The following is a 21,107-nucleotide window of genomic DNA, read 5'->3' as shown; positions in this document are numbered from 1 at the left end:
GGCCCAGATCTCACTGAAATTCGCATAACCACAAGTATAAGCTTCCGGGAAATTTTGTTTATGCCATAGTAGGACAGCGACGTCGCTTACTCCGGAGATCCATCATGTAGTATCTGCCAAACTACATCATCTTCCGGCTTCACCACAGAGCGATACTCTGAGAGCAATAGGTGCAGCACCCCCCTTTCCATCAATAGTGAGTGCTCTTGGATTCACAGACGACGGGGACATTTACTGCCTAGCAAGTTAACCTTTAGTAACTAACTTAACCTGTCGCTCGCCATTATGCGCGCTTTACTACCGCCCTCTCCGAGCATGCGCAAAAAGGTTATTTTAAGGCTTCTGCTGCAAAGCAACAGATGGCAGCAGTCAACACAAGATTGACATCGCCGTTTATATAGGAAGGAGAGAAGTTTGACGTCCTTTTGCAATGGCGAGTGTAATTTGTGCCGTCGGCATGGCAAAGCCCACCATTATGAACGGTGACATTCGACAGTGCCATCAAGTCATCTGCTGGACTTCGGGTTTGCAAGCTGATAATGCATTGGAAAAATTACAGCACCAGCTTTACGGTTTCGAAAATGATGAGCGACATTTGCTTGATAACACTAGTGCCATCTCTCTTCCAATAGGGAAACTAATATTTCTCCTTTTGACGCATGCGTTCCCAGAGGCCGCAAAAACCGCTTGCCCGGCAGTTTGAAACTTGCGTACAAGACGTAGTACTCGCACGCCGCTTGTCTGCTAACCAAAGATGCTCGTATAAAAAATCGATCGTTGTGTGCGTGAATTGAACATTTTTATTTGTTTAGAGCGTACAATGTGGCGGAGTAAGCTATGAAGTCAGTGTATTTTTCGGCTACCATGACCACAGCGAAAAATTTGGCGGCCTGATGAGTGGCTTGACGAATACTGTCTCTATCGTTCCTGAGGCTATACGGTGGCATGCTGTTGCTGATTTCGTTCATACATGCAATAGAGCTCGGTAGCACTAAAACGTTCTAAGAGTGTTGTCTTTTTTGCGCTGGTCAAACTTATTACTTGCGCTTACTGTCGTTATTTATAATGTTTCTGAACCATTACAGCTAAACGTTGGAAGAACCTTGCCATAATTTTTCTACATTTCAAGGACATAAAGGAAACTTTCTCTAAGACGGTAAAGTAGCCTTTCTTGAGTGCTTTTGCGCAATATTTTTGAGGCAGTCGCATGGACCGACCATTTTCGATTGCCTCTTTACATATCACTCGCTAACTTTACTGCCATGACCTGCCATATAGCGTAGACATCGGCGAAACCTTCCACAAGTTGCGCTGCAGGTCACCTTTAGAAGCTACAGGCGAGATCTTTAACCACGGAAGGTGTCCAACAGTGCGATCTTCTAAGCTCCAGGCGAAAACCTTGACAACAGAAGACCAGCACGAATTACGTGTTGTACTTCAGCTATCGCACACTGTTACTCACCGTCGTGGGCGGCAGCACGAAGCACACATATGAATAAAAGAACTTTTTCTGAAAACGTGTCCTTTATTTATTATGCAAAGAAACACGGGTCAGCAACGGTGCAAGGCGTAGCACGGATTACACCGCTACTTTTTCCTTCGGCGTGCTAGCAATTACAACATTTTTTTATTAACGCGCTAGCATTAATACCTGAATCTGCGCAAAAACTCTCCGTCTGGTGCTATGTGACGCCGCCTTCAAACTTCTGAGGGCCTCCCTCCCGCCACTACCCGCGCACGTTTGCCTTCCACCAATCCCAACCTTCCAGAATCTTTCATCCACCACCAAACAACCTACCTAACTGTCCAGAAGCAGGGCAGAATGGTGGGCCTGTCCAGAAGTTCATCCCCCACCTACCATCCACCCTCACCTTCCAGAAGGCTTCTACGCAATACCGACCAACCCCACTATCCACCTTCAATGTCCAAAAGCTTAATCCCGCCAACCACCTCCAACCAACCCAAAGACATCCCATAAAAGTTTCGAAATCCTTATCTACCACCCTTCAGCCACAAAATGTCTTGTATCAGGGAACAAAGCCTGCCTGCTTTCAAAATGAGAAACAATGTATACTGCTTGCCGAACGTTTCTATCCCACCCCTTTCATTTTGCTGCCTTTCGTTTACACTTTCAAAACTGTCGCCGCCAACATGTTATTGGCCTTGGTTCAAGTTTTCAAAAGCAGTGTAGACTTTCTGCGGCAGTTTTGTTTGAAAAGGTTGTGTTTCAACGAATATTTGTCAGTCGTTCCTGAAATTCGCTTGCCAATTTTTTCCATTTCGTGGCGCAGTGGAAAGTCATTTTGTGTCGCAGTCTGTCTATCTATATGCGTTCTCGCTGCTGGAACAGGAAAGCGTCGCTTCGGAAAGCTGCGGTTGTCGCAGCTTTTAACATGCAGGACCTTCCCCCCTCCCCCCCCCCCCCCCCTCGCCCTGCTTCATCACTGTCATCATCTATCATGTGGAGTCGTGGTGGTGTGCGCAGTTGGTGCGCGCAGTTTTTATTGTCCCGTGGAAACCTTGCATACAACAAAGTTTCGCTCGGCATTGTTTTTCACAAGAAATCACACGGGCACTTTATGAAGGCAATTTTCTTTATGTACAAAAGCACAAATTCTGCATAATTTCTCAAAATAATATAAAGCAAAAGAGCGCATCATGGTCACATCACAGGTTCCTCCGAGGAGTCTTGTCACAGCTGCGGCTCCAGGACACTGCTGGACACAACTTTATTGTAGCCACGGCTTCGGAAAGTCTTCTCGCAGCTCGGAACGCATCGATAGTCTTCTACCGTCTTCCACCGTGACGTGTAGGGTGTTGAGTAGTGTTAGCAGAGCCAGGCAAAAGATGTGGCCATTCTTGAACAGCGAGAAGTGTCACGGGGCATTCGAGTAGCATCCCACGACTTGTCCTTTGTCGATAACCTCGAAACGCACTCTGCTGCGCGCGCCCTGCGTGTGAGAGAGAAGGAAGGACGTTAATCGGAACTTGGTTACTCGGATAGCGAAATTAAAAATTGGAGGGGACACTTAGGCTCCGCCTTAAGAGTTTGACGCGATAGCGCAGTGCGTTAGAGATTCCACTCTGTGCAGTTTTACACCCTTGAAGGCATCTTTCATTTCTTGAATTGTTCAATAAATAATTGATAAATTACACACCCGAAACTTTATTAAGTGGCATCATCAAGCACTGGCTTCTCATTCTGTGCTCTTTGACACCTTTGAACACACCTTTTTCTAATTTAATTTTTTCATTTCTTTTTTATCAATTAATTACGATGATTTCATTAATGCGTCATTGTCTATAACACACCAATCAGTTATCAATCTCTAGAACCACAAATTACCATGATATGATTTTTTTACGCAGCCTATGATTGTTTCCGACACGCGGGGCCGACTACGCCGACGACTTTTCGACCGGACGTGGTGTGTATATGCTATCGCGTAAAATGGAACAGGAATGGAGTAGCCTTCGCTATTAGCCCTGTAATACTCCATATATGGATTAATCAAACAAAAAATCACTAGCTTTTAAGGCGATAGCCTTTAATGGCTCATACTCGCGGTGACCGTCCGTCCGTTACATCACCACCTAGGTCACGTGACCGTGTGATGTCACGTAATGTTAAGGTCCCGTGACATTAAGGTCACCTAAAGATCTATAATTTCGCGGCATCTATAATAGGCGCGGCAAATTCAAATCAGTGCAATGAGTCGCAAATGGCTGTCGCCTTCCCGCAGTTAAGAGATATCTAAGTGCCTCCAACGAATTTTCATTTCGCTAGCTAATATAGCCGCATTGAAATCACTATCAAAATTTTGTTTGCGCTGAAAAATTTCAGATATCGGTATGTCGCGATTAATATTTGCCACTTGGTCCACCTTGCGTGAGTCTTCGAGTTATGTCAAATACCAAATCAAAGGCCCAGGGGACCGCATGCATGTTGTTATCCAACAAATGTCTCCTTATTTTCTCCGCAAAAGTTATCTGAATATGAGAGCTGAAAGTATTGGACGTTGGGTGGAATTCGCGCACATTCGCCCCCTTTTTCTTTGCAAGTCTCGGTCGCAGTGACGCCAAACAGTTTTTGCCTGAATGAACTGGCTGCTCAAAACATAATGACATCGAAGTTCGTTCGCAAACTCTATTTGAAATGAAGTATCCGGCGTTCAAGTGGTATGCCACGATTTCACGACATTCGACATTAAACCATCATGGCGAGAAAATAATTTAATACGTGATTTTTTTTCTGTTGCAATTGTGTACGTATACAGAAGACAAGAGGTTTAAATTCGTCACCTCAAGGTACAAAACAGAGCGGCTTGAGTTGTCTTGAATTTAGATTGACTTCAATTTTGTGCCACTTTTGAATTCGTTATGATGCTTTTTCTTATCACTCTCTTTTCTCCCTCACCTTTATATCCTCTCATCCCTTTCCCCATTGCAGGGTAGCAAACTGGTTTCATCTACCGGTTAACCTCCTCGCCTCTCCTCCTCCTCCTCCTGCGAATTCGCAGTAACTGCCCTTAAGTTGAAATCGTAGTCAGTGCTCACATGCCTCATTTGCATCGCAATTCCTGCTACTAATAATTATATGAGATCCTTGATGAAAACCTTTAAACTTGCGTGGCGGCGCCAAAGGAGCATCGTGTTAACCAAAATTATTGAAATATATTGAAAGCTCTGAGAGTTACAATCAGAACAATTTGACCGGTCAAACAACATATGTTTTCGGAGATAATGAATATGCATTGTGCTTTTTATTCACAGAACAAAAATATTTGTGGCGCAAATTTATGGTGCTGCTGTTTTTATTATTTTTCCCCTCAAAACAGTTTACAATATTTTTATACTCTTTCGCGACACTGGCGAGCAATATCACACGTTTCGCCACTTCTATATAATATGTACTATCCCACTGAATGGTTTAAAGTATGGTACAACACATCATATTTAAGAAAAAATGTCGAACTTCGAATTGTCGAATGTCGAAAAAGTGCTGTGCAGAGGCGTTCGTAGTAAAAATATTATTGTAGCTCAGTTGATAGCTAGTTGCACTGAAATTTTGCTCAGTTATTTTTATCGGATCCTTTCTTGTTTTAAGCGAGAAAAAAAATTGAATTTGAGCGCTGCACTTCGGGCCATGGTTGCCCGTTACCGCCACTGCACTGCTCGGCATGCTTTTGCCGGTTTCCGAGAGTCATTCCCTGCCCAGAAAGCGCCCTGCAGCAAACACTGAAGAGATAAGAGTGCTCCAGGGGGCTCTGTGTCTTCAACGAAGCCTGTGTGCTGGCCGGCTGGAAAATCAAAATCGACCCACGGCGCCGTGACTACTAGCTGTTGCGGCGTCTAAATCGCAGCGGCTGAGTACGCATGACGTAGGGAACCGAAATTCTGTCTTCACCACTGCTACATGGGCCGATCGCTAGGCAGCGCAAAAAGGGTGTTGTGAAAGAGGCAGCAAGATGGCTTTTGTAGGCAGCGCGCTGTGCTCAAGACGTCAGCTACTTCGTGACTTCGGCGGTGGTTGTGGTGACAACACGAGAACCTATGCAAGCAAGCCAATCCGCGGCCTTTGAAAACCGTCATGGAGGTGAGCCACCATATGTCAGTTATCCTCCGACTATAAGCGCAGTTTAGACCATATATTAAACGGTATTTGCATGAGGCTATGCTCCTCACGACGCGACGTACGATGGCGACCGTGTGCCGCTGACACAAGCCTGAAGCGAAGAGCCTTGGCTAAAGAACAGCCCGTTTTCATTGTAGCATCCGTTGCTATTGCTTCAACGTTCAGTCGCATCGCGTTATCAGGAATGTATGACCCCACTAGTACCCCATCAAGATTGATAAAATCAATGATTAAAATCTCTATTTGTTAATCCACAAGCGCATTGGAGCTAACTATACTTTAATGTGCTGATACTATTAATAACTGATTGAGATATAGGCCACATCTTTTCTCTTTCTACTAGCCGCCAGTTGAGCTGAGTGCTTATGGTGCTCAGCTGATGACCCTACAGAAGCGGATTCGATCATGGCCGCGGCCGTGTCTTGCAGTTCAGTAATGGTACGGGGCAACCATGGCTCGAGGTGCAGCGTTGAACTTCGGAAATCTTTTCTTGCTTAAAACAAAAAAGGATCCGATAAAAAACGCTACGCAAAATTTCAACGCAACTAGTTATTAATTGGGCTACAATTTATATTGTACTAGGAAAGCCTCTGTACGCTGCACAGCACAATTTTTTTTAGGTTAAAAATTTTTTTTCGGAAATATACTGCGTTGTGTCACACTTTAAACCATTTATTGAGATAGTACATATTGCAGAGAAGCGGCGAAACATGTGATGTGGCTTGCCCATGTCGCTAAAGAGCATCAAAAAATATCAAAAACGGCATTTTTTGGTGAAAAATAATGACATTAAGCAGCACAAAAAATTGATACAAAATTTTTGGGTCTGCGAATAAAACCCAATATGCATGTTCATTACCTCTAAAAATCTTTCGAATGCGGCAGTAAAATGTTTGATTTTTGTACATTTTTTAGCGAGATAGACTTTTGCACTCCTCTGAGGAATTCGAAGGGCTGCCACATGACCAGGAAATTTTTTTCACCAATGTTATTAAGCGTAATTGCTTAAGCGCTTCAATAAAGAGCCACAAATTTTATCGACAAGATCGAAGGGAGTCGAGCGCTAACTCTGGCACGTTCGACATAGAACGACCATTACTTGTATTACCATTCATTCATTCATTCATTCATTCATTCATTCATTCATTCATTCATTCATTCATTCATTAATTCATTAATTCATTCATTCATTCATTCATTCATTTCGTTCATTTTTACTTCCTGGTATAGTTGTTACAGCTGTTATAGTTGCAAATATCTGTCAGACAAAAATAAAAAAATGTTTCAGCTTATAAACATGATTATAAGCTTTTGGCAATGATACAAAGCGAGATATAAAGTATAAAAGGGTCGCGAAATTGTTCATGCAAACTCAAAACTTATAGTCAGAACAATCAAATATGCATAGAAAATGCATTGTTTATTGTTAACTTGGATTGAACTAATTGTCAGGTTAATATTAAGCTGTTCTTTACCAGTTATGTTGCTCAATAAAGACATAAATCTACAGCAGAAATGAGGAGTAGCTCCTTTAGAGTAGTCCAAGAATTACGAGAAGAAAAAGTGGCTTTAGTGATAAGCACATAATACGACGAACGGCACAAGGAACAAAGAATCTATCTAAGAACAATTGGAGTGGTACAAATGCTCTCGACTTTATTTTGAGAAAAGTATAGGCACGCTAGACACAGCAGTGTGTTGGGGGCACCTTTTCAAGGTGACCGTTTGCTTTGAAGCTGGCTTGTTCAACATAGCGGAGCACTCTGGTTTTGGCCGAAGTAATACAATTTTACAGAAATCGAGCATCACAAAAGCAGGGTGAAGTGAACGCCGCAGGACATGCAGTTTAATCCCCGCCACGTATAATGCTTAGTACGACATGAAATTAAGAGTGGAGAATTTTTGACAGACGCTTTTAGCTTTCACGACTGCCACCACGGGCCTCATGGCGCTGAACGTAGAGGACAACTGTGGGAATCCGAATGTTTGGTGCAGCAAAGTAGTTTTCCACGGTCGCAAGAATTAGTCAGGGCTTGCACAGGAATCAGTTTAAGAATATTTTCAGCGCGTAGGGAGGTAGGCCATCGCTATCAATACGTTCGCGCTGCATCTCCACAGCTCTCCGTTTTCTTTTAATTTGATTTAATTTAATTTCTTTTAATTTAATTTAATCTCACGGTCTTCGCTGCTGGCCGACGACAGATGCCGCTAGTTAGTTTTGTGCAGTAAAAGTCCAGAAATGGTGAGCTAGTAATTAATGGCAATTATTGAGGGGAACGGGTCGACTTACGAGTGGCCACAAAAGGACCGTGATGTATTTCCAGTTGATTAAAGGCATTTATAAAAACGGAGCACAACTCCCTTGCTTCTGTCCCAGCTTATACAGTATTGCGCCAAGTAAAATATATTGCTCATGTCATTTTGTTCTTAGGCCTGTCAGCGCGTTCCCACTCTATGTCGATTGCATAGATTGCTACTTATGACTGCGAAGACATTGCTCGGACAATGAAGACAGCCGAATGTTAGGTCCATGAATCAGGAACCATCTTCAAAGAGGGTAGCAGCTTTGGATTAGAATCCGCCTCAACAAACATGACGTTGAGCTGAAGAGTTCAGGTTTTAGGGAAATACACGTCCTCGCCACCACAACGTTTACTGCCGTAACAGCTTAGGATGGATGCTTAAGGACGAAATTTCAAGTCGAATCAAGTTGTCGCACAAGGTTGGAGCAGCGTCAGTTTCTCAAAAAGTTCGTAGAAGAATAGCCCTTCTGTCAAGGATTCAGTATCCAGACAGTTTGCACGCTAGCCCGGTGTCTGCCCTCACGGTATTGTATTTTAGGGCCTCATAGTAATCGGTTGTTTCATATGGGTTTCATAACATATTAGCGAAATCTCGAACGCTCTTTGATAAAATCTCGTTGGGCCACAAGAATTGCACAACTAGTATGGAATGGTGGATTATCCTGCTGGATTATCCTTATCTGTGACGTTACTTCCGATCCTTTTTTCCTTTTGTTTTGATCGAGCGTTGGCCGTTTGTGGCACGCATTCCATTTAGCTCAAGCTTCTGACCTCTTTTCGCCGCTCTTCGGCTCAGTTTCTGTATTTCTTTTTTTGGTGCCTTGCATCGCACATGTTGTGATAGGTTCGCGTACTGCTCTTTTCGCATAACTTCCACCCACCTGTGCTCACCGGAATGCGCTACTTTCTCTTTTTTCTTTTCTAAAGTCCGTGTTTTTTTCACAGAGTAAATCGGCTGCTCTGAGCCATGCACTGCGGTGGCATGGGGATGCCCTTCCATCGGTTAGAAGCTCTCTGCCAAAGTGCCAAGAGAAAAAGGAAACAGAAGAGATCCAATATTTGCCCCGAAAAACAGGGATGCTGCCACTGACACAATTCTTTGTGTTGGCGCAGAGAATATGGAATGGCTACCTGCCAGACCGCGAAAGCGTCCGAGTTGATAAGGAAGTCGTGATGAACGGCGGCTGGGAGTCAGGTTCGGTGATAGGGCAGAAAATTTTGCTGGAACAATCTCGCCGTGGTTGACCCAAAGCAATAATAAGTGCAGGTTAGTTTGGTAGATCTTTGTCCTGCAGTGAAAAAAAAAAATGGCTGGCGGTGGCCTTAATGGTGTTATTGCATAGTGTGAACTTTGTTGTTATTTTCGTCACAGTGCCAGGTACACTCTCGACACGCCAATCTTGGTTGCGGATGTAATAAAACAGATGGGACTACGTGGCCCTGACGCAGGGTTAGAGGCATGGACTACACTATATTGTGTTGGTAGCACTGGGTTACCTGGCTAGCGTTAGCGCCCTCAAGAGAAAAGTGTACAACAGCTGTACCTTAGCGGTACTCACCTACGGGACAGAAACGTGGAGGCTAATGAAAAGGGTTCAGGTTAAGTTAAGGACAACGTAACGAGCCATGAAAAGGAAAATGATAGGTGTAACGTTAAGAGAGGAAGCGGGCAGAGTAGGTAAGGGAACAGACGCTGGCTAATGACATCCTGGTCGAAATCAAGAGGAAGAAAAAGGTTTGGGCAGGGCACGTAATGCTAAGGCAAGATAACCGCTGGTCCTTAAGGGTAACGGAGTGGATTCCAAGAGAAGGCAAGCGTAGCAGGGGGCAGCAGAAGGTTAGGTGGACGAATGAGATTGAGAACTTTGCGGGGATATGGTGGCCGCAGCTGGCAAAAGAGGAGGATATTTCGATAGAAACTGTAGAGGCATTTGCCTTGCAGGGGGGGGGGGGGGGGGGTAGTTAGGCTGCTGATGATGGTGATGTGAGTGCCAACTCCTTCAATGGTATGGCAGCGCCACAAATTCTTCTTAAGTGAAACTCCTGGCCGAGTCAAAGGATAAGACTCATTGTAAAACTGACAAAAATATCTGGAAGTGAGTTCATATTGTTCGCGAAAACGCGTAAGATGTGATAGCGTCATTCAGGGGTAACAGTCAACATGCCCAAGAGATGCAGCTGTTGAATAGTTGTAGTTTGCCATTGCGGCGGAAATGCTTTTGTGGATAGAAAAAAAATCCAGAAGAGCTAGCGTAAAGGGCTTGAAAAAGAGGCAAATTGGTTGGAGATCAAACAGGAGAGGTGGAAAATTTGGCTGAAAGTAAATAAACACGCAAATGAAAAGCAATACGCAGGAGCGATGGCGGGTGGTCTATTAGATACCCAGAAAAGAAAAACGCTATCGGTGGCTGCTGTGAACCACGCAGACGGATTGAAGGGCTTTGGAAATTCGCGGAAAATTATTTCTTAGCCAACGCCACTGCGAAACAGGAATAATTGGAACTCATTCAGAAAGATCTTTATCGTAGAGCAGATTAAACTGATCTTATGATGACACATATAGGGTGTTACAAGGAAGACTTTAATTATTATTCAAAAATAGTATTTTTGAGGGAAAATTATGGCTTTTGCGGCATGGTAATGCCAGGGTTGGCGGATGCCGGTGAATCGTCTTAACTATTAGGATGGTTAACTAATTTTCAATAATTCACTTTTTAACTATTAGAATTTTCCGTCTAGCTGCTGTTAGATATTATTGGCCGCCATACCAGTTTTTTAATTTCGAAATGCTAATACCCTCGACGCTGGGGCTCGACAAAATTTGGCTTTTTCGACTAGTTACATGCACTGGAGGGATGGAATTGCCTGCATGCTTTTGAAAGTGCATGTATTTTCGAACGATCCAGCCAAATTTTGTCGAGCCACAACGGCGAAGATAATCGCGTTTTCGAAATTCCATTAAATGACATGGCGGTTACTAACGGCAACTATACGCCTAACTAAAATAGTTAGAAAGTTAATTATTAGAAAATAGTTAACCAGATTACTAGTTAACATCATTCACCAGCTTTCTGGCGCCTCCAACCCTGGCAATACCATTTCGCAAAAGCCATATTTTTGCCTCAGAAATCCTATTTTTGAAAATTACACAGTCTTCGTTATGTAAAAATGAACTACTATATCGTTCATTTTTTTTATGTTTTGCGTAGCGTGGTCTTACCTCGCTGGTCAGGAAGAATGCTTGGTATCCAGACACTTTGACCTCCGCGTGGTATACTTGGGGGTCCAGATTACAAGAGTCTCGTGCATTGTCTTCGCGGTCTCGCTGAACTAGATCGCACAGCTTGTACTCGCTGAAAAACATAAAGAGGGACATTCAGTTTTAATGACGCAGGTGATCTTTTTTACATTTACTAATGGAGAAGGGCCGACAGAGCAATCCGAACGCAATCGGTCTACCCCATTTTGCTCACTCAGCTATAGCCGTCATTTTGAAGCCGTTATCTAAAAAAGTTTTGAAACCTTTAGCGCACTTTCGTTGCCTGTTGTTATTAGCTGTTTAGTATTTGGAGTGTTTATTTGCGCTGACTCGACAACGCGACGAGAATGACTAAGCACGAAATATTGTGGAAGGGCATAGTTTTTTTGGAGGTGGACATCACCGCCACGTACCTGAAAGCGCGATTGAGGTGTCCATTGACCCATGTAGCCACTTATGCGCGTTTTCAACTTTTTCCTTCTACGCTCCAGTGCCGCGTTTGTGGAGCAGTGTTGTCAATATATATATATATATATATATATATATATATATATATATATATATATATATATATATATATATATATATATATATATATATATATATATATATATTGGTTTTGGGGGAACGGAAATGGCGCAGCATCTGTCTCATATATCATTGGACACCTGAACCGCGCCGTAAGGGAAGGGATAAAGGAGGGAGTGAAAGAAGAAAGGAAGAAAGAGGGGCCGTAGTGGAGGGCTCCGGAATAATTTCGACCACCTGGGATTTTTAACGTGCACCGACATCGCACAGCACACGGGCGCCTTAGCGTTTTTCCTCCATATAAACGCAGCCGCCGCGGTCGGGTTCGAACCCGGAACGCCAACGCGCATTTCTCTAGCGCCGTGTTTCTGCCCCAATGTTCTCCACGGCAACGGGTGCATGCGCAACATCTCTCTGTCACTACCGCTACAAAACTCAAACGCAAATATTAGTTTGATAGTAGCGTTAGTGGAGGAAGGCGACGCTGTGCATTGCATTGCACAGCGCGAGAGTGTGTTGCGGGTTAACGTGAGGTGAGATTGGTTGCGGCGGTAGCATATATTGCTCTTGCGCAGTGGCCAGCGAAGCTGAACTGTACGCGCCGCCGCGGGGCCGAATCCCAGTCGTGGCAATGTTTATTTTATTTATTTATGGTTTGGCCAAGGTCACCCCCAGGTTAGGCTTCACTCAAACCGGTGAGCCATTTTGACCTCGTGAAGTAGTGCTTTCGCATTAAAACAGGTAAAACTGGGCGCAGAATGTATATTAAACTGTTTTTACCGCAGTAAACAGGGGATTTAACAGCCCGTTACGCCGATGGCACCTTAGGTGTTGAACTTTAGAAGGGCATTTAGTGAGCTTAAAATACTGTAAAAATTATAACCCAGTGATAGAAATAAAAGGCTGAAGGAATTCATCTTCTACAGTTTAGATCTGCTAATAGAATAACAACTGGAAACTTTAGTTATATGCCATTTGAACCGAACGTGACGGATCCCATTTTAACATTGGTGGCCGATGTTGATACAGTACTAAACGCATGTAGTTCCGCGGAAGTAGGCGCCTGACGTTAGGGTCACAACTGTTTCCCAATCATGTTTTACCTTAAGAGCGTACGTTGTTGGGCTAGTCGGTCAATCATGGTAAATACAAGGGGGGTGGTACTGCGCACAAAAAGACAAGGACAAGAAGATAACACAACAGGCGCAGATCTGCGCCTGTTGTGTTATCTTCTTGTCTTTGTCTTTTTGTGCGCAGTACCACCCCCCTTGTATTTACCATGTTTTACCTTGCATTAGACACGGCCCGCAGGGCCACCTGCAGTGTACGGGCACAAGGTTACTTGCGACATCAACGTACTGAGCGCAAATAGGTTGGATTCACCCTTGCAACAGCACGGCATACCCTGCGTATTATGATACTCGATGGAATTGTTTCCATAAACTCATTTCATCTCGCCCCTCATATGAAGGCGTAATGTTGGTACACGCAAACAATGAAGTAATTTCGACAGCCCGCCCCCCATAAAAAAGTGGTCTATAGATAGTCCATAGATTTATTATTGACTGTACTGCCTTCCTATAGAAATTTATTTTTGTCTATTCATATCCTATACATTGTTTATAGATAAAAGTCTACTAAAATTTTATGGCCATAAGTCTATAGATTGTATATTGACTGTCTATAGGATTTGGAATACCTATAGACTGTTCTTTAGAATTTATCTATAGAGTGTATAGACTTGATAGACAGTAGTCTATAAAATGTTTATAGACTGTCTAAAGATTTTTTGCAACGGCGTTCTCCTTCCAGCGACTGGTAAAGACACTACTACAGCATAGTGAATAGAGGTGAATATGCCATTGATAAAACCGGTAGTCTGGAGGATGGGGAAAAAGTAATAAATATAAAAAGAAGTACGCTGCCACGCGTTGCGTGTACACACGGCTCCGGACGATTCAGCGCTTCATCGTTGACGGTGATTCTCAGCGTGGGAACTTCGAGAGGTCTTCTCACGTTTACAGTGAAGGCGAGGATGGCTTGTCCGCGGTCCATCTGAGTCTTCACTTCTACGTTGCGGATTACGATGGCTGGGGAAGCTGCACGAAAGGTATGATATGGTGTAGCGCGGCAATTTGGACGCTGTACAGTGCAGTCATCATCATCATCATCATCATCAGCATCATCAGCCTGAATACACCCACTGCAGGGCAAAGACCTCTCCCATGTCTCTCGAGTTAACCGTGTTCTGTGCCAGCTGCGCCCACTCTATGCCTGCGAACTTCTTAACCTCATCCGCCCACCTAGCTTTCTGCTGCCCCATGCTACGCTCGCCTTCTCTTGGAATCCACTTCGTTACCTTTCAGGACCAGCGGTTATCTTGCCTTCGCATTACATGCCCTGCCCAGGCCCATTTCTTCCTCATGATTTCGACTGAAATATCATTAACCCGCATTTGTTCCTTCACCCACTCAGCCCGCTTCCGGTCGCTTAACGTTACACCTACCATTTTTCTTTCCATGGCTCGCTGTACTGTCCTTAACTTAAGCTGAACCCTTTTCGTTAGCTTCCACGTTTCTGCCCCGTAGGTGAGTACCGGTAAGATACAGCGGTTGTATACTTTTCTCTTGAGGGATATTGGTAAAATGGCATTCATGACCTGAGAGAACCTGCACAAAGAGGTTAATTCAGGCTTCGTTTTTATTATACGTTGATGTCTGTACGGTGTGTAGAACTGAAGTTACAAACTGTGGTTATTTCTATAGCTGTGTCAGAACTCTGGTACTGGAGTAATGTTGATCATCGGGCATACTCGTTCTACGGTCATTTCACTATACCATGGCGACGACTGTCAGTGCGGATAATTTTCACCCACCAAAAGTTAGGAGGTCGCTTAAGGATCGCCTTGACAGTAGACGGGATCGTGCCTTCTCATGTATTCCTTTTCTTTCTCTTTTCTCACTGATTACCGATCTATAATAGTATTACCAATACGGTCGTCAATTACAATCGCAATTAGCGATTACATTACCGATTACCAACCACCAATCATTATCTAGGTTGCACTGCATGACATACCACGCCACTACATACTAATATGCATATACACGTTTTGTTTGAGTACAATAAAACGCCTTAATACCATAATGCCGCACAATTTCTGACGCTTAATTTGAATAAGTATGCTTGGTTTTATTTTTTAATTACTCTGACATCAGTACACATCTCAAACACACGTCACTAAGTCACACACACCACAACGCGTTCACTATGTGCCCCCTCTAACAGGCTCGAACCAACGACCCTTCCTGGCCTTAACCATTGAGCCACCGCGGCAGGTTGCATGTAGCGTTCTTGGGGTCGGCACGACCTTGACCGCTGTGAGCTAATTCCCCCCCAGGGTGCTTGAATGCCAATCTCGCTGTAGAGGAAATTTCGGCACCTTAGTGTTCAACCATGTTTGTCCGTGTTGTTCGCAGGCAACACGCTACGACGCATGCATGCTCATAACGAAACGATTGTTTTTTTTTTTTTCGAGGAGGTGGGGAGGGGGTGACGATAATCTCAACTTGATCGCCTTTACTCAGACATCACTAGGCCGAGCTGAATGGCCCTATAAACTTGTAGCGCATTACAGAAAACCCTACAAAACTGACGGACTACTTAGCTTGGCATATCCACACAGTCGATAGATTTAAAATCTCAACAAATACGCTGTGCAAACTGAGCTCTGTGACTGTACAACTCCGAGTACTAGCAGTCTTTGCGAATTCCGATGCAAAGTGCTTGGATGGGCGACACTCACGTGAGCAGGGCTTCAGCGCGTATCGGATGACTGACGGCTGGGCGCAGCAAGATGGGAGCAACGCAGCAAATGCCAAGCTCACGATGGCAGTTGAGCAACCTCGGTAGAAGCTGCAGAGCAGCGTCGAGTGCTCGATGTGGGCCATGGATGCGCAGTCGGTCAATGAAAGAAAATGAAACAAAACGAGAATTTTCTGCGCGCGGTACGGCTAATGCATCCCCCACACCAGCTGCGTTTCGCGCAACAGCGCTCTCGGCATGCGGGTAACTGTGTGCTTCGGTTACCACGCCGCGACAGTGTACACGTAGCGTGCGTCGTCTGGCGGGAAATAGTCGCAATGTGGAACGGACGATCGCGGCTGTTGATAAAAACACGCGCCGCCGCTTACGTGGAAGTGGCGGGGGCCGGAAAAGTCGTGCGTCAATGACAACCGAACCGAACGGGGCCGGTATGGGCTGCAGCGGCTTTGCTTTCTGAGAGACATGAACTGCATGAGCGGGACCGCATTCTGGATGTTCATAAAAACGGCCTATAGCCAGTCTATAAACTTCTTATAGATTACAGTGGCTTCCTATAGATGTTTCATTTTGTCTATTCGTAGACTATAAACTGTCTATAGAAAAAGTGTACTAAAAGCGTATGACCATCAATCTACAGATTGTCTATAGTCTGTCTATAGACAATCTGTAGATTGGTCATACACTTTTAGTAGACTTTTTCTCTAGACTGTCTATAGGCTATGAATCCACAAAATGAAATATCGATAGGAAGGCAATATAGTCTACATGAAGTGCTTAGACAGTCTATAGACTTCTTATAGGCTATATTGCCTTCCTATGAACATTTCATTTTGTCTATTCATAACCTTTAGACTGTATAAAGAAAAAGTACACTAGAAGTGTATGACCATCAATCTACAGCTCCTCTATAGACTATCTAGTATTTGCATTGCCTATAAACTATTCTAAAAGGTTTGTCTATATACAGTCCATAGACTATATAAACAAGTCTATGGATATTCTATAGACTGTGTAAAGAAATTTCTGTAACGTTGTGCTCTCACCAGTCTGCCGTTGGTCACAGAAAGCTCCCCGTTAGTCCTGATGCCACAGGCGGGAGCTGTAGCAATGGTAGAAGGACGAAGCATTGATCAAGGAAAGGTTCAATACGAAGTATGGCTCCGGCTGAGTGCAATACTTCAAACTAGCTGGAGTGTAGTTTGCACGTTGCTTTGTGGTGCTATTATCGACTAAGTGAATCGAAATTGGATTATTTTCAAATAATGTTAGCCATTTGTGGATAAAAGTAGGATAAAAGTTGGCACCCCACTCCCCTTCCTTCTTAAAGTATACCATTGCCCGTGCCTCTGCACGGTTTCGCACGCACTATATGGAACACCTTCGATACTTGTCCAACAGGTAAGCTTAGGCCAATCACCTTAACTCATCAGTCTACCGCTGAGTGGTTACGAAATTTGACGCTGAACATGCTCATTTTTATGATGAAATCACCGACTCTTTGTACCGACCACATTAATTAATTAATTCGGACGCATGTACATGAGAATCCCTTCGACTCTCTGGGGATACGATAACTGAGTAAATGCTTGGTTGGCTTTTTGGCCAATACCGAGGGAAGCACTGTTCATTCGTTGGAACCTTGAGTGGACAGACTTACAAGGATCGAAAGAATACGGTTCCCTCAAAGGATTTCGTCATTTTGAGGAGACACTTTCTGGCCTGTTTGCCCATGCGGAAGTCTCGTGTACTGCCGAAACTTGATCTCAATGAATCAGATTTCCACAGGAACTGTAGTATCGTGCCCGCACTACTACATTTCAGAAATCATTCTTTGTCCACACAGCTCGCGACTGGAATGACCTTCCCTGCGACTTAGCACTAATCCCTGATCCGGCCCATTTCAAGACTGCCATCGAGGAAGCCACGTCATCGTCGTGATTCCCATGTAGCGTTAATTGTTAGCCGCTGTTCTTGCGCCCACCCCTCATGTAATGTCCCGCCAGGGACCCTTGAGTTTCAAATAAATAAATACGCAGCACCGTTCTAAAAAAATAGAGAGCGAAGGTTTTGGAAGGTTTACACAATCCAGGCCCGAAAAGGCAAAGGTGATTTTTCTGGCTATACTTGGGCTAACGTAAATCAGCAGAAGCCCTGGTGTCTTCCCTTCATGTTGGTACTAAGACTGTGGCGCTCCATCCATCCATAAAGATGAAGGACCGGCGGACGGGCGGACGGATGGACGGACGGACGGACGGATGGATGGATGGATGGATGGATGGATGGATGGATGGATGGATGGATGGATGGATGGATGGATGGATGGATGGACGGACGGACGGACGGACGGACGGACGGACGGACGGACGGACGGATGGATGGATGGATAGATGGATGGATGGATGGATGGATGGATGGATGGATGGATGGATGGATGGATGGATGGATGGATGGATGGATGGATGGATGGATGGATGGATGGGTGGGTGGACGGACGGACGGACGGACGGACGGACGGACGGATGGATGGATGGATGGATGGATGGATGGATGGATGAATGGATGGATGGATGGATGGATGGATGGATGGATGGATGGATGGATGGATGGATGGATGGACGGGCGGACGGATGGATCCAAGCTCAAGTTCTTTTCGCAGATATATGCGCCATAGACGGGCATAATAGGCGGACGCTGGGGCGACTAGGCCGAACTCCGCTGCTAAGCCCCTCTGGTGTAGAAGTTTGATGTCTAAGAACCGTACTGACGGTATCTTCTTTTTTCTTTCATAATGTACTTCGAAAACTCCCTCTGCCTGTGGGACGGCTCGCAGTGCCACTTATATGCCGTCTTCTAAAGTTTTCCGCCAGTCTATCTTCAAATAGTGCAGGGTTGGTCAAAAGTTCCCAAGCCACAGGGTCTGCTTTTCAGCGGCATATCCTGCTATTTACGACGACAGCAATTAAGCTATGAAGTTTCTCAGAAACGGGAATGATACTTCTGCTGTCCTCTATAGAGATATTGAGCTTCGGGGGTGTCGCAACCGCCCGACTATAGCGCTCCATAGCAGATCCTGTGGCCTTGGACTCTTGACCGACATGCTTCTGTTGTTTCCGCAAGCAGCAGCTGTTTGCATCGCGGCTTCAACCTGTAGCTGGGATTTGCAAGCGAGTGCTGTGATTACCGGGACGCAGCTCTGAGCGGTGAATGCGTCAGCAGCGCAGGTTTGCTTTGCGAGCGTCGGGGGCAGTGTTTTACACAGGTTCGTTGGCATGCAACAGAATGACTCTGTTCTCGGGGCTGCTTTTTGTTAATTTGCTGATAACAATTAGAAGATTTGCAAGCTTTTAGGTGCAAGCAAAGACACTATACACGTAACAAGCAGTTGTTTCGTCTCGTTTCTTTCCTTCGGTTTGATTTATGGTTGTTTAACGTGCCAAAGGGACTCAGACTATTAGGGACGCCGTAGTGAAAGGCTCCAGAAATTTCGACCACCTGGGGTCCTTTAACGTGCACTGACATCGGGCAGTACACCGGCCTCTAGGATTTCGCCTCCATCGAAATTCGACCGCCCTGGCCGGGATCGAACCCGCATCTTTCGGGTAAGCAGTCGAGAACCATAATCACTGAGCCACCGCGGAGGCTGTTTTTTTTCTGTTGGTGTTCTACTAATCTATACCAGCTTGCACTTGCTTATTCATTGCTCCTATAATATTTGTTCATCCTTCTGAAGCTTGTCACCGAACAGAAGCGGTTAGAAGTCCTCAACTCATGGGATCTGCTTTTCAGGCGTCTATTGGGCTTAACTATACCCCGGAAAACCAAAATATATGAAAATTGAGGGGGAGTTTCATCCTGACCCGTGATGACCTTGGTAGCTTCACAGCAGCCGTAAGGGTGCCACTATTCGCAACTTTGACGGGATACAGGGGACGCCATTCGAGGTCAAATTGAGGTGCTCGTGCGATGATCAGACGTCCGTAATTATGATGTGCTGTGCTGCTCTGCCTCAGGCAAAAACTCTCAGCGCAGAATATGTAATGTGCAAACACCGCAGGTGCGATATAAACCACCCGCCGCGGTGGTTCAGTGGTTAGGGCGCTCGGCTACTGATCCGGAGTTCCCGGGCTCGAACCCGACCGCGGCGGCTGAGTTTTTATGGAGGCGAAACGCGAAGGCGCCCGTGTGCTGTGCGATGTCAGTGCACGTTAAAGATCCCCAGGTGGTCGAAATTATTCCGGAGCCCTCCACTACGGCACCTCTCTCTTCCTTTCTTCTTTCACTCTCTCCTTTAGCCCTTTCCTTACGGTGCGGTTCAGGTGTCCAACGATATATGAGACAGATACTGCGCCATTTCCTTTCTACAAAAACCAACCAATTATTATATAAACCACAGGACACAAGTGTGGCTGACCTGGCATGCGGTTGACGGCGGGAAGCGACACACTTTAAACACGAATACGCCTATGCGGGAGTAAGAAGGGAGTAAGCTGCCCTGTATAGTGCACACTCTTTTATAAAAGGGAGTGCATTAGAGGACAGATTACTCCCTCATTACTCCTTTCTGTTTAAAGTGCAGGTGCGACACCTAGCAAGACGGCTTTAATCCCGTCAAGAAAGGTTTCGAGAAAGCGCTCGACACGAACCCAGACAAGAAACACTGATATGTCAGTGTAGTGCGAAGCGGGACAAGGGACAAAGGAAGACAGCGCCTGTGTTGTGTGCGTCTTTCTTTGTCCCTTGTCCTATTTCGCGCTACACTCACACACCATGGTTCACCGTTACAAACTCGCCCAATTTTCTTCCCTTGTGAGGAAACACTGAGTCAGAGAACATTATCGACACTGGTCCTGTCGTTTCGTATTCTCGGACTTCTTGCCGCAGAGTGCGCATTCACGCACGTAATATACATGTATGTCGAGCTCGCAGCCAGTGGCCCCGTTTCCCACTTCCCTTCAGCACATACGCCGCCGCATCTGGCTGCAGACACGAGCAAAACACAATAGCGTTCTGGGTGCAACCACAAAAAAGAATAGAAGAAGCAATGACGGTCGGCCGTGCGCACTTCAGCCCAGCCGGTGGAAACGATTCTGAATGGTGTAAACCGCACACACACAAACCCTGACGGAGATATTTCTCAGCTGCTATAGATTCGCAAGCAAAGCAGCTGCCATTTTGAAGAGAAGTCGCAAATACTGTATTTCTTCGATGCGACTTGTGCTATAGCTACCGGTATCGTCTGCGGAGGTAGCTCTACGTCTCCATCTGTACACACTCGGAATTGAGACACCGCGGTGGCTAAATGGTTATGGCGCTCGGCTGCTGACCCGAAAGACGCGGCTTCGATCCCTGCCGTGGCGGTCGAATTTCCATGAAGGCGAAAGTCTAGAGGCCCGTGCACTGTGCGATGTCAGTGCGCGCGTTAAAGAACCCCAGGTGGTCGAAATTATCCGGAGGCCTTCACTACCGCGTCCCTCATAATCTGAGTCACTTAGAGACGTTAAGACCCCATAAACCATAAACCAAGCGAATACATTGGAAAAGGTTTATTTCGTCAAAG

General features: G+C 45.2%; 1 protein-coding gene across 1 annotated transcript; it reads right to left on the bottom strand.

Annotated features, from left to right (window-relative positions):
• Positions 1–2,531: 2,531 nt before the first annotated feature.
• On the bottom strand, positions 2,532–15,858 carry LOC144104417 (uncharacterized). The gene is made up of 4 exons (XM_077637401.1): positions 15,531–15,858; positions 13,671–13,824; positions 11,159–11,291; positions 2,532–2,951 (listed from the first exon to the last, which is right to left on the bottom strand). The coding sequence occupies exons 1-4, from the start codon at positions 15,673–15,675 to the stop codon at positions 2,877–2,879; spliced, it is 507 nt and encodes a 168-aa protein (XP_077493527.1). The 5' UTR covers positions 15,676–15,858; the 3' UTR covers positions 2,532–2,876.
• Positions 15,859–21,107: the final 5,249 nt, after the last annotated feature.

The sequence above is a fragment of the Amblyomma americanum genome, chromosome 9, assembly GCF_052857255.1.
Source record: "Amblyomma americanum isolate KBUSLIRL-KWMA chromosome 9, ASM5285725v1, whole genome shotgun sequence".
In the NCBI taxonomy this organism is placed as follows: Eukaryota; Metazoa; Arthropoda; class Arachnida; order Ixodida; family Ixodidae; genus Amblyomma; species Amblyomma americanum.
The sequence above is the reverse complement of the archived record's forward strand: the minus strand, read 5'-3'. Positions and strand labels throughout refer to the sequence as shown.